Source organism: Pan paniscus, chromosome 7, assembly GCF_029289425.2.
Source record: "Pan paniscus chromosome 7, NHGRI_mPanPan1-v2.0_pri, whole genome shotgun sequence".
Lineage (NCBI taxonomy): Eukaryota > Metazoa > Chordata > Mammalia > Primates > Hominidae > Pan > Pan paniscus.
In genome coordinates, this window is record NC_073256.2 from 67,457,943 (window position 1) to 67,471,982 (window position 14,040).

The window sequence follows — 14,040 nt, forward strand, 5'->3', positions numbered from 1 at the left end:
AAACAGCAACTTCATATAGCTCAATGTGATATAGTCCCAAAATTTATGAAGTCTCTTATGCCCCTGAACTTTAAACAATGCATCTTTCTTTTTAGAATGTCTTCTCCTCAACCCCAAACAAAAAAACCACAGAAAGAAATAGGATTTTTAAATGTAATAAAATTAGTGGTGAATCAAGATGAAAAATTATGACTCCACTTTAGTAAGTTGTTTAATATGAGCAACTTGATTACTACAAGATACATTTGGCAAAGAATTTATATATATATATTATTTTTGGGATTTTTGGAGTCGCATTCTTTCATATTTTAATTTCCTGCAATTAAGGAATAATGTCCTCTCAACAGAAAGCTATTTTAACTTACTTCTACACACCCACAAAAACTTATTCTCCATACATCCTATTAAATTTTGGCAAATATCAATTTTCAAAACTATTTTCATGCTCTGAATATTACTGTATGAAGCTTTTATTTTTTAGAAATTCACATAATTCCTGACTTATTTTTATAAGTTACTGTTGGTTACTGATGACTTTTCTCCTTATTGTAGAATTTCAAGTACAGTAGTTTCCCTTTATGCACAGTTTCACTTTCCACGGTTTCCGCTTTCTATGGTCAACCAAGGTCTGAAAATATTAAATGGAAAAATTGAGAAATAAGCAATTCATATGTTTTAAATTGTAAGCTGTTCTGAGTAGTGTAGTATAATTGCATGCTATCCTGCCTGGGATGTGAATCACCCCTCTGTCTACCATTTCCTCACCATACATACCACCCACCTGTTAGTAACTTAGCAGCTGCCTCAGTTATCAGATAAAAACACATAATATACATATAGGATTTTGTACTATTTGCAGGCCCAGGCATCCCCTGGAGGGTAATGGAACATACCCCCAAGGAAAAGGAGGGATGACTGTATACACAGAAAAGAGTCAATGGTTTAATAACTCCCATATATCTGGGCACTCAGCTTCAACAATTATCACTCTTCCCATCACCACCCCCAGATTATTTTCATGAAATATTTATAGATATATCATTTAGTCTGTAAATATTTCAGAGGTATAATGGATTTTTTTAAATTTAGGCTCCTCTCCATTTTACCCTATTCTATTGAATTTATTCCTATTTTACATTCACGTTACAAATGTCATTTAATCCAACCAATGGCAGTCTTACCAGCTACTCAGATTTGTGTTGAAATTCTTAAAATGAGGCAAAATGGAAATTGTGCATTCACAGCATATTATCTATGTCATTAATGAATTATGTTATTATAAAACCATATTTATAACCAAAATGCTTCTAAAATAAACTAAGAAAACTATCAGATAAAAAAATGGAATGACTACTGATAGAATTCTGAGATTTTAACAGTGTCAGTTACAAAGTAAAATAGATAAACAGCTGCTGCACAGAAATCAACAAGGGATTCTATAAGCATTCCTAGGTATGATACTTATGGTTGGGTCACGGTCAAAGCCAAGCTGTGTCAGAAAATTTTTTTCATTACTTCCTTTTATTACTTCCCATCAAGTTAGAATAATTTAAACAAAATTATCATAAACTATAATTCTAGTGTTTGAAAACTAGGAAGGAGAAAACAGTTTTGTTACTACTGTTGCAAGGAGTTTAAGTAGGGACCAGTAACTACAGTATAGTCTACTATAATAAATAGTACTAATATAGCATAAATATATAGAGTACACAGATAGTCCCTGACTTATAATGGTTCAATGTAGGATTTTTCCACTTTACAATGTGTTTATCAGGATGTAACCCCACCTCAAGCTGAGGAGCTCCTTATGTCTCATGATGGGGTTCTGGTTTCTACTAAACAAGTATCACTTTTGCAACCAAAGTAAGGTCGAACCATCCTAAGTTGGGGACCATCTGCTGTGTTGCCAGCATTAAATCCATTTTCCACTCACAATATTTATGATTTACAATGGGTTTATCTGGCCATAGTTCCACCATAAGTCAAGGAGCATCTGTAGTCTACTAAAAAGTAGACTTCATGGAAATAATCATATAATGCATACACAGCCAAGTGATAATCACTGATTCTGGTGCTAGAAAGAAATGGATGTCCTGTACTTTTCTGTGTCCCAGAGAATACCCAGTGATACCCGTTTTTGACTAGACAGGAAGTTTAAATAAACATTTCAACACAGTAACCTCATGTTTCCAGTCTCCCTTATGATAATCCTTTGCTTTTTATCATTCTTATTTTACCTTTAATTTTCTTGTTTTATATGGATTGTTATATATGGATTAAAGTCCTTTTTGTAAGTAGCGAAAGTATACATTACTAACAAGTATATTTGAAAAAACTGGTTGCTAACATTTTCTGAATTACGAAAGGTTGAAAATTTTTTAGAACTGACTGCTTAATTTCTTTCTAAATGAGATCACAGTAAGAGCACAGAATCAGATCTATGACTCTCACCAATCTGTAAAAAGTGGTCAACATATCTCCTTTGATGGTGGCTCCCATTAGAGAAAAATGCTTACAAAGCACTCTCCCAAGGTCAAGCTGAAGAAACATTTATGCCACTAACACTCTCAGCAAGCAACACTCACCACAGAGCCATGCGAGCCTCTCTGCATCATCGCACACATTCTTCCCAAGGGTGGAGGAATGGCTAGGCTTGTATGTTTCAGGTGTGTAAAAAGCAGCTGGCCATGTTTGGCTGTCATTCCTTTCTCTTTTCCTCTGGGATGTGCCTACTTTAGTCTGGGAGTCACACACATTCACTAGGCTCTATTCACCATGTATTTACAGGTAGACTCCCATGGTGGCAGGCTGGTGCCACTGCCTGAAACTGGGTGGGTGGTTGGGTCTGCCTAATGTAAGGGTTGTGAAACCTGGTCTCTACTAATATAAAAAACTAGCCGAGCATGGTGGTGGGAGCCTGTAATCCCAGCTACTCAGGAGGCCGAGGCAGGAGAATTGCTTGAGCCCAGGAGGTGGAGATTGCAGTGAGCCGAGATCGTGCCACTGCATTACGGCCTGGGTGACAGAATGAGACTCCATCGTAAAAACAAAACAAAACAAATATTACTCCATATAGTTTTCACAAACACCCAAAAGTCCCAAAGTCATGCAGCTCAAAAGAGAGTAGAATGAACACTGAAAAAAAAAATTGTATCTTTCTATAAACCCAAATTCCTATGCAATAAGTTCATTTAAAAGGCAAACTAAGTCAAGAGGTTCCTTTTTGGTAAAGAATTTTACCTCATGGTTAAAAAAACTATGATCTAAGTCAAACCAATTAATACCACCTCTCCTCTCCATTTCAGGCTCTCATTTGCCCCATTAGGTTCATCACTCCCTCCTTGAAACTTTTCTTTCTTGGTTTTCAACACCCTGGGGACCTGACCCTAGTTTGCCCCCACCACCTTTGTTGGCCCCTCCTTCGCTAATCCATTTTCCGCCATTTTATCACTAAATTGGTGGACCTCAGGTCCAACTCCAATATCTCCTCTTTATCTCCACTCTCCGCTAAATGATCTCATCCATTTCTATCTAACCCTAGCCTAAAATGCCATGTTCATGTTGAGGGGTCTCCATTTATAACTTGCTCATGAAGCAGGTTCGTGCCACCTGACATTTGTCTGTATGGTAACAGACAACTCAAACACGGTGAAAGGAAAATGTCAGACCTTTCTATGCCTATTTCCAAATTATGCCACTTCCAGTCTTCCTGGCAACAGTAAATAATGCCAGCACTCAGCTAGCCTCAAGGGAAAACGAATTCTTCTTTTCCCTCTACCCACACTCCCGAGTCAGCTATTCTTCTGCCTTTAGACAACACTATCCACACCAACATCCACTCTCCTGTGGGTGTAAGAAAAGCCACCTGACTGGCCTGCCTGCCTTTTTTTCCTATGATAATCCATCCTCCACAGGCAGCCAATGAGCTTCCACCACTCTGGACCTTATGCCTGATCTGGGAATGACCAAAGTTCTCTTCAGCCTAAAGCCTTTTGTATTTATTGTCTCTCTGTATGAAAAAATGCTGCCACTAAATCTTGATGTGGCAAGTTCTTTTATATCACTCTGGTCATAATTTAGATGTTGCCTTGGCAGAAAGTTCTTCCTTACCACCATACCTACAGTAGATGCCCTTCCCACAACCAGTAACTTGCCACCACATCACAAACTATAATTAATAAATTTGGTTTTGGTTTGACCTGCCCCTTCTTCTTATGTTTCCATGAAGGTTGCTAACAGTGTCTGGTATAAGGTGAGGGCTTTATTTTACCAAAAAAAAAAAAAATTGAGGCCCAGTGCGGGTGGCTCACGCCTATAATCCCAGCACTTTGGGAGGCTGAGATGGGTGGATCACTCGAGGTCAGGTGTTTGAGGCCAGCCTGGCCAACATGGTGAAACAGCGTCTCTTCTAAAAATACAAAAATTAGCCAGGCGTGGTGGTGCACACCTGTAATCCCACCTACTTGGGTGTCTGAGGCACAAGAATCGCTTGAACCCAGGAGGCAGACGTTGCTGTGAGTCGACATGGCACCACTGCACTCGAGCCTGGGCAACAGAACAAGACTGTCTCCAAAAAAAAAAAAAAGTTGAATAAATCCACCAAATATCTTACTGCATAAGTATTTAATTCTTCATAATTACATAGTCTTAAATCCCAAGCATAAAAGCCAAACACCATAAGTCATAATTCAATCAGAAAATATGAAGAGCTACTTACGGAGTCCCACAGAATCTGGTTTGCCATTATCATTCTTACTTGGTTGCACAAGTGGAGCAAATGAAACAGCAAGGATATTTTTACTTTCCCAAGTGTTCTGTCCAGTTCGCATAATCTGTGTTAACTATTTAGAGAAAAAAAAGAAAGTGAACAACTTAATCCCAACAGTGTGGTCACCTTACAGTCAAAACTTTGTTTTAAGGGAACAACTGCCAGTTAGAGCTACACAATCACTTAAATGTAAATGTGACCAAATTAATTCCATTTAAATATTTACTATAAGATATAAAAGGAATGGAAATATTTGCTGTTAATACAGATGTTTTAATGCAAATGGGATACTCAAATATGGCCAAGTGAGTCTGCAATGTTAGATCTGTGGTCTGACAGTGTCTAGGAGAAGCACTACAATCTATACATGCCATTGCCTTTCAAAATACATGTCTGAGACAGGTTCAGTAATTTGGTTAAGGCATTATAGTAATAAGACCATATTTTGACTACATGTTGACTTCATGCTCTTCCATGATATTAATGGAATATAGATTCTAATTCGACCCCCAACTTGATATTTCACAAATAAATGTAATTACAAAGAGACTAGGAGTTTTATCATTTCAGCAAATGCCCATCACTGGTCACGGGAAAAAAATATTAGCTCAATACACATCTTGTTCAAGTTTAATTAGTATATTCAACTTCTATCACAAAAAGCAGCTCGTTATTATATCTGATGTTTGTAAAATAGTATAGAGTAAATGTTTAACAAAATATTGATGAGGAAGTCATATTTTACGTATTTGAAAATGTATCGTTAAAGAAAAACAAAACAAAAAACAAATTGTTTAACTGGGAGTTTAAGCCCTGGAAGCATTCTAATAACATTTCCATGAACTTTTAAAAATGAATATTTATATACTCTGCCTTTTTAATACCTGACAAATGACTTGCTACAGAGCACAGTACATGGTGATACTGAGATCCACTGAGCTGCCAACGACACATGGTGATGTTAAGGGAACCCCAAGATGTATAAACTCCACAACTATCATGCTAGGTCGCAGTCATCTTAGATACTCTACCTCTACTATACAACTACAAGGTTATTGTAAACATTTCAGATTTCAGTTAATGTGAATATTAGAGATATTTTTTAAATGTGTTTTTATTAACTTTTTAAAGTAATTTGCTTTTGAAAGGTATACCCATTTTCTAAGTAAATTAGTATTTTATTCATTATACCTAATAATTCCAAACCAAGGCTAAAAAATAAATTTAATAATGCTCATAAATAGCTGCAGAATATTTTCAAATGAGTCTATTCGGTACTAATGAAGATTTTTTTAGTTCACTTGTTTTATTAATGAAGTTAAGTAGTTCAAAATCAAACCACAAACAGGATTTATTTTCTTTTCTGAGACAGGGTCTCACTTTGTCACCCAGGCTGGATACAGAGGCACAATCATGGCACACTGCAGCCGCAACCTCCCGGGCTCAAGTGATCCTCCCACCTCAGCCTTCTGAGTAGCTGAGACTACAGGTGCATCACCACGCCTGGATAATTTTTGTATCTGTTTGTAGAGACGGGGTTTCGCCATGTTGCCCAGACTGGTCTTGAACTCCTGGGCTCAAGCGATCTGCCTGCCTCAGCCGCCCAAAGCGCTGAGATTACAGGCGTGAGCCACCATGCCTGGCTAGGATTTCCTTTCAGTATGTTCAAAGAACTGAAGAATATGGGAAACTGAGCAACTAGTAGAGATCATCACATTCAACTTTTGGGTAAGCAAAACAAAGGAGGAAGCAGCTTGCTGAACACCAGGCACAGGGAGTAGCTGAGCTGAGTTGAAAGCCCAAGTTACCTCTAGTCATAGTAGAGAGATCTTTTCTCTATCTCCTTTGTTTAAATAATTAAGATGTTTCAAGTTTTTTCTAAACAAATAAGATAAATCTGGTGAAAAGTAATTTTTTCTTTAAAAGTTACAATATACCTTTCACTGAATAAAATTTCTTAACCTTAAACAAATTTGCTTGCTTCCTAGGCCACTAAAGAAAAGGAGAGTGGAAGTTACCTGATCCTCTATAGGCATGACTAATATGCCTCCAACTTTTAGTAATATTTTCATGTAGTTTTCATGGTCTTTCTGGACTCCAGCTCCACAATAAATTCGATCATACTGATGACTGTCAGATGCTATCTGGAGGCAATTACCAACAACAAATGCAGGTTCACAGAACTCAAATCTGCATTGAAAAACAAACATATTTTAATTCAATTAAGCAAAACATTAGATCTAAAAAATTTACCATAATCCAGTCCTTTGAAATAATGACGTTACCAAAATTAATTATAAGGATAAAATGATTATAAACTTTATTTAAATATAATATTTATTAAGTTTAGCACTCATCAAATGTATTGTTATATTATCAATGACATAGGACGGACATGTGTTTTCAAAACATTAACATTTTTGCCCACACTGAAACCTCACTTAGGTCTTCAGAAGTAAATATAATGAAAAGTCCATCACAACCTCAATATTGTGACACCCCCCAAAATAACATAACAATGAGAATCATAAGGATCAATAAATGAGAAAAGGCTTCACTTTGCATTGTCCTTTCCAAAAAAGGTGAGGGGCCAGCAGAAATGAGAAGGGTTTGTGTAGAATTCATCTCAGTTTGACATTTTTGCTGAAGGTCAAAGTGGGAGAGCTTTATCAAAAAAAGATACGAGTGTCCTGACCACATACCCCTGCAACCAGTAAGGTTAGGAAGAGTTTCTAATAAATTTTGGCTGAGGAACATCACTGAATGGGACAAAGACCAGAATTAATACTATTTTTTTCATATTGCTGCTTTGGCCCCAATGATCTCCCTAAGCAACAAGAGATATGATTTCAAAGGTATTTTATCTGGGCTGCTTGTTTCTGGTAATAGTGTTGGTTCATGGTACACGGAGTTATGCTTTTACAAACTATCCTATTTGGACTTCTACTTTATTTCTTAAATTTTGATAAAACTGAAAATAGGCTCTAATATAAACGTAATTAAAACCCCAATGCACTAATAAGACAGGTAATCTTTTAAAATTAATTCGTATCCTTTCACTTTTAAGTTGAATAAAGTTAATATGATCATAGAGCAAAAGCACACTATTATTTGAGGATGAAATAATTCATATTAAAAGGTTTAGCATGCAGTTAAAAATAACACTGATTTGAATCACAATCATTTTTACTCTGTAAAATATATCCTGTCCTTTAGTAATTAATAGACTTATTACACAATAAGTTTCCATTCAGAGTCACTAAAACACAGACACATTATAAACATCTATTTCCTAAAGAAGAAAATTTACCAAAATATATGCCCTGCCCTTCATTTCTTGTCTTTTTGTTGGAAGGGTATAAAAGGTGGGGTGGGAAGGGTCAAGGGTGTCCCTGTACTATTGTCTTCATGCCCCCACGCTAAGGCAGTCCATGCCCCATTATTTCTTTTACTATAACTGTCACCTCACTGATCACATTTTTCAGGGCTCTCTTCCATCCCTCTGCTCTCTACTGCGCAGGATAAGTTCAAGCTCCTAGGAGTGCTACGGGGGAATCTTTATGAGTCTACCATCAAGTCTTTCTACTAGACTCCTTTCCTGTCTCTGCCCCAGCCTGAACGTACTACTCTGCAGGCAGATTGAATTACTTGCTTCTAATTCCTTACAGGAACCATCACACAGTGTTTTGAAATCCTGTATCTGTGTATGTGCTGTTCCCTTAACTTAAAATATCCTTCCCTTCTCCTTCTACCCTTAATAAATGCCTGATATCCCTTCAAGATATAGTTGAAATATCAGCTTTGCAATGAAATCTTACTCAATTCTTTAATAGCATCTCATCCTTTCTACTTGCACAGCACACACAAAATGTGAATTTACCTAGGTTAGAGAATCATATTTAATTTCTCTTTTATATTCAAAACTATGCCATAATCTCGGATTGTTTAAAATATGGCCAAAATATAATTTTTGGCTTTTAAGTAATTAGATACTGTAGATCACATGGTTTAATCATCTTATCAAATTCACAGTAAGCATTGTTTAAAATATGGCCAAAATATAATTTTTGGCTTTTAAGTAATTAGATACTGTAGATCACATGGTTTAATCATCTTATCAAATTCACAGTAAGCATTCTTTAATAATAAGTTGGACTATTTCAGTATGGTCTATCTAAAAATCTTACAGAAATTCATTTTAAATGCTTTAATTTTATAATAATTTATTTCAACCTCATAATTTTCAGGATGAATGTGACTAGGGAATTTAAATAATTAAAAATTTTTGAATTATTAAACCACTTTATCAAATATGTTAAATCAACTAAAAAATACGCTTACAGTTTTAAAAGCTTCCTACTAGTTAAAAATATGTGGTAGCTTACAGAACTACTGCCAAGGAAATCACCATTACAGGTAATGACAACTTACAATTAAAACCACTTTTCATTAATTAGTGGTATTTTATACATGTTCATCACAGCAAAATAAATTAGAAATAATTTAGTGTGTGATTCTAAAATTAAATGTGTGACACTGGGCAAGTTACCTTATACCACTAATTGCACACTTCCTTCAGTCAAATACTATTTATTGAGCACTAGCTTTGTGCAATGACTGAGAATACAATGGGAGACACTCGTGTCTATATCTAATGGAAGAGACAAACATCGAACAATCCTACTAATTGAAATATAAATTACAACTGTGATAAATGCTCTTAAAGGGAAACTGACAGGCATGGGGATCAGAGAAGGGCTCCCTGAGAAATGGCAAGCTGGGATCTGAAAGATGAGACAGGACAATCTAGAGCTGCACTATCAAGATGAAAGCCACCAACCACTGTGACGAGTAAACCCTTAAAATGTGGCTAGTTCAAGTTTAGATCATCTGTAATGCGCATGGGTTTTCAGAGACTTTTTAGAACAATGTAAAACATCTAATTCTTTATATCTGCATATTAAAATATACATACTTTTTAAGTCACCTAAAATGAAAATACTAAATAACTATCCTTTTACTTAATAAAGAGTTGCTTCTAATACTTTCTTATCACAATCTTCCCTTTGAAACATTTTTAAAATTTATTTTCCTGCTGTCTTTGAATATTTCTTCTGAATTTAATTGTATCTCCATCACCTATTAGTCCTCAAAATACATTTATTAAATAAATGAACTAAATTAAAAAAAAAGAAACATAAATGTTTTAACTTTTCTACCTACCAACGCTGAATATGAACCCAAATTTGACAAATTAAAAATCTCAGGAGTAGAAGAGAAGCTTTTCTAGAAATAAAGTTACAGAAAAAGCATATGCTTATGGTACTTCTTCTAATTGTTTTAATTTTTAAAATACAGACACAGAGTCTTGCTATGTTGCCCAGGCTTGTCTTGTACTCCTGGCCTCAAGTGATCCTCCCACTCCAGCCTCCCAAAATGCTGGGATTCCAGGCATGAGCCACTGTGACCAGCCACCTATGGTACTTCTCTGTAGTAATACAATGGTTTATGTTTTGTTAAACTGGTTACTGTAATAACTGGAGCTTCATGTTACAGAATACAGTTTTTTCCCAACAGGCCAAAAAAGGAAAAACAAAACAAACTCTTACCTCTAATGAATAATCAACTCTCCTATAACTAAATGACAGGTTTTTCTTGGGCCAGGGGGGCCTTTCTGAAGATCTCAAAATCAACCATCCTTATTATTCTAGTAAACAACATGAATGTTTTTCCCTCCAATGTAAAGCAGAACAAGTATAACTACTTCTATCTAAGGGAAATTATTAATACAAAGGATAACTGCAGAGAAAAATCAAATGTCTAAATTAATAAATTTCTAGTAATTGCAACTCCACTTCTAGCAAACACAAAAGGGGTCTTCATACTTTCCTTTAACATGTTTAAATTGATTTCCTTTACCAGAATATTCAAATTTGAAAGTTTCCTTGAATTTAAGACAATATTCAAAAAGGGATATACTATTACTAAATTTAAAAATAAAAATTTAAAGATATAAACAAAATTGGACTAAAAAGGATATCTTTAAATGTTGGCACTAAAAAATCTAGAACATATTAGAGAACTCATCTGCCAAACACACTACAAAGAAAACTGTAACACTACCAATTTTAGTGTCCTAAGGATTATTATTTAAATATGGCTTAACCTTTTCTAGCCATAATACATGGAACTTCACAAACAGTTAAAGAAAAAAGCTCTCAAACTGCATATTCTCACTTTTTTTCAATCTGTAAAGCGATTATGGATTAACTTTCCAATAAAGTACTTATAATATGAACTTAGGTTTTTCTGACTGGGCACACTGTTAAGAATCTTAGACGTTTTGTATTCTGATACTAATATCATGACTTATTTATCTATTTATTTATTTTTATTTTGAGAGGGGGTCTTGCTTTGTTGCCCAGGCTGGAGTGCAGTGGTGCGATCTTAGCTCACTGCAACCTCCACCTCTCGGGTTCAAGCAATTCGTGTGCCTCAGCCTCCCAAGTAGCTGGGACTACAGAGGTGGACCACCACAATCAGCTAATTTTTTGTATGTTAGTAGAGATGGGGCTGTACTAGTAGAGATGTTGCCCAGGCTGGTTCTGAACTCCTGAACTCCAGCAATCTACCTGCCTGGGCCTCCCAAAGTGCTAGAATTACAGGCGTGAGCCACCACACCCGGCCCATAACTTACTTTTATACAGCACTTCATGTAAACAAATTCATACCAATCAGGTTATAGAGTGGCCAAAATTTCAGTTAATATTTTTTCCAAAAGTCTATGATTACAATTTTTCAGGTAGGCCAGGTGTGGTTCTTCACTCCTGTAATCCCAGCATTTTCAGAGGCCAAGGCAGGAGGATCACTTGAGCCCAGGAGTTCTAGACCAGTCTGGGTAATGTGGCAAGACCCTGTCTCTACAAATTTTTTTTTTTTAATCAGTTAGGCATGGTAGCACGCGCCTATAGTCCCAGCTACTCCAAAGGCCAAGGTGGGAAGATCGCTTGAGCCCACAAGCTGTAAACTACGGTGAGCTATGACCATGGCCACTGCACTCCAGCCTGTGCGACACAGCAAGACCCTGTCTCAAAGAAAAAAAAAGAATTCAGGTAAATGTTTACTGATATGTGTATATATATTTATATATGTGAATAACTAGATGACTGATTCAAGACACAGATGGTGGCTACCATGTTATCGAACACAGTAAATTACAACTCCTATTGATTCTTCCAAAGTAGAGAAGAAAATAAACATTTTTCCTCCTTAGGCCTTGACTATCTTCTGAAAACTGTATGTTACCTAAGTTTCCATAAACCTATAGAGGTAAAGGACATATTTTAAACTACAAATACAATTTCTGTATAATCTCTAAGACTGAACAATAAACTCAACGAAAGTTCTCAGGTTATCACAAAATAATACTACACTATTTATAAAATTACATAGGTTAAAAATGGTGAAAGAGAAAATCTGAAATCTACCTTTTTACATCAACGACACAACAAATGAAATCTGAGAAGGAAAAAAATGGTAAAAAGTCTACTAAAATGATACTTAATATGTGTTTATAATTACTCATAAAAGAATGGTTGGCGTGTTCCTTCCCTAATTGTTATACTTGATTTAGGAGTTCATTAAAATTTTATGTTTGTAAGTAAAATAAAAAGTAGCAATCATTTTTATTCTTTGAAAAAAAATGTTCAAAACAAAATTTCCAAGATAGAGATGACCCACACTCCTAAATTACACTACCAAAAATGTTATATGTATACAGAAGAAAAAAAAAAATCAACAGTCCTGAAATGTGTATAATAACCACAAAATCATTCATTCTAAGCTTATAATCATTTATTGATTTAAACCTGAAAATCCAATGAATATTCTCAGACTCCCTTATGCAGATAAGGAAAAGTAATTGACATACTCTTAATAAAATGTACCCTGAAAATCATTTATGAAAAAAATATAGAGCACACAGATATCTCGGTTTAGAACATGAAGACTTGCCCAAAATAACACCAGGATTCTAATCACTTACCTTAGCAGTGGTTTTCTTTATAGGTGCATGTTGGAATATCTTCATCTTGAGATGGACAGATGATTTCGTTCACAGCAGGGACCTTGCCAACTTGCCCATATAATTCTTTTGATAAGCTGCTAGGAGATCAGGGTGACCTAGCCTTGCCCTGTAGCTTCCCTCTTAGACGGATAGTCTAGGTCTAGGAGCTGACTGAGAGTAGAAAAAACAACATTCCCCTTCAATACACTGTTGAAGTGGGGCTGACAATTTGCACACCTAGTTTATCACGTGCCACAGGATGCTGTTATTGAAATTTTAGACAATTATTCCAGTGGAATAGAGAAATTTCAAGGACGTGGAAAAGAATCCTACCTTGTTCTCACACCTCATCCAAAACAACCTGCCAAATGAATCAAAAAACTTCTTTTTCTTGAAATACTTTGTCAAAATACACATTTTGAGTTTTAAGAGCCATGACTGCTTTATTAAGACAAAATAAAACTTCAGACTTTTCCATTGTGAAGAAAACCAAGGGAAATGTTAAACTCTTGATCTCCAGATACACTGATACCATTCAAGGACTCTTGCAATCAATAATTAAGCTATTTAATTACAATTTTTTGAAAAACAAACCTTTACATTTTCAAGTGTTTTCCATTTCAAATGAATCAAACTCATCTCAGAATAATTCAAGCATTATTCCAAGCAATGTGTTTCAAGTAAATACAGTTACTGTTCATTAAAGAAAGCATCAGAGAAATTCATAGTAACAAAAACAATCTCCAAACAGTTTACAGGAAATGTGACAGTAAGTCATATAAAGGTGAGCCTTTTATTGCTGAAATTGTATTTCAACAATTTCTTCTCCTAAAAATGTGTTTGAAGCCATGAAATTTTTCCCCATGCCATTTCTAACAGAGGTTAAAACATATGACTATTTTCAAGGATTTCTGTCTCAACATCTGAATGTCTGTCATAATTTTAAAATGTATTTACATATCTGTCATAACTTTAAAGTATATTTACAATCTCTAACAATTGTTATAAAACTACTTCTAAACATTATTAGAATACCAAAATGTTCACATATTTGAGAAATATTTTGGAATAATATTGAATATATAATGAATTATATATAGGAAAACTCCTTTAAGTAAGTGTAATTCTCATAAAGATGAAGTGAATAAAAGATGACAGAATATAGAAGCATCTAATTTTCAAATGCAAATCATATGTGAAAAATGAA

The 14,040-nt window shown here is 35.2% G+C and overlaps 1 protein-coding gene across 6 annotated transcripts in view; it reads right to left on the minus strand.

The window, feature by feature from the left end:
* PCMTD1 (protein-L-isoaspartate (D-aspartate) O-methyltransferase domain containing 1) overlaps nucleotides 1-14,040 on the minus strand; it is an 80,950-nt gene that overhangs the window by 8,833 nt on the left and 58,077 nt on the right. For 4 of the 6 annotated variants that reach the window (XM_008976876.4, XM_008976874.4, XM_008976868.6 and 1 more), the window contains 2 exons: nucleotides 6,787-6,958; nucleotides 4,718-4,841 (listed from right to left, as the gene is read on the minus strand). In XM_008976876.4, the coding sequence (XP_008975124.4) occupies nucleotides 4,718-4,841; nucleotides 6,787-6,958 (296 nt within the window). Of the gene's footprint in view, nucleotides 1-4,717; nucleotides 4,842-6,786; nucleotides 6,959-12,812; nucleotides 13,005-14,040 lie in introns of those variants that run through there. The other 2 variants (XM_008976875.4, XR_010112933.1) reach the window with 2 other exon arrangements.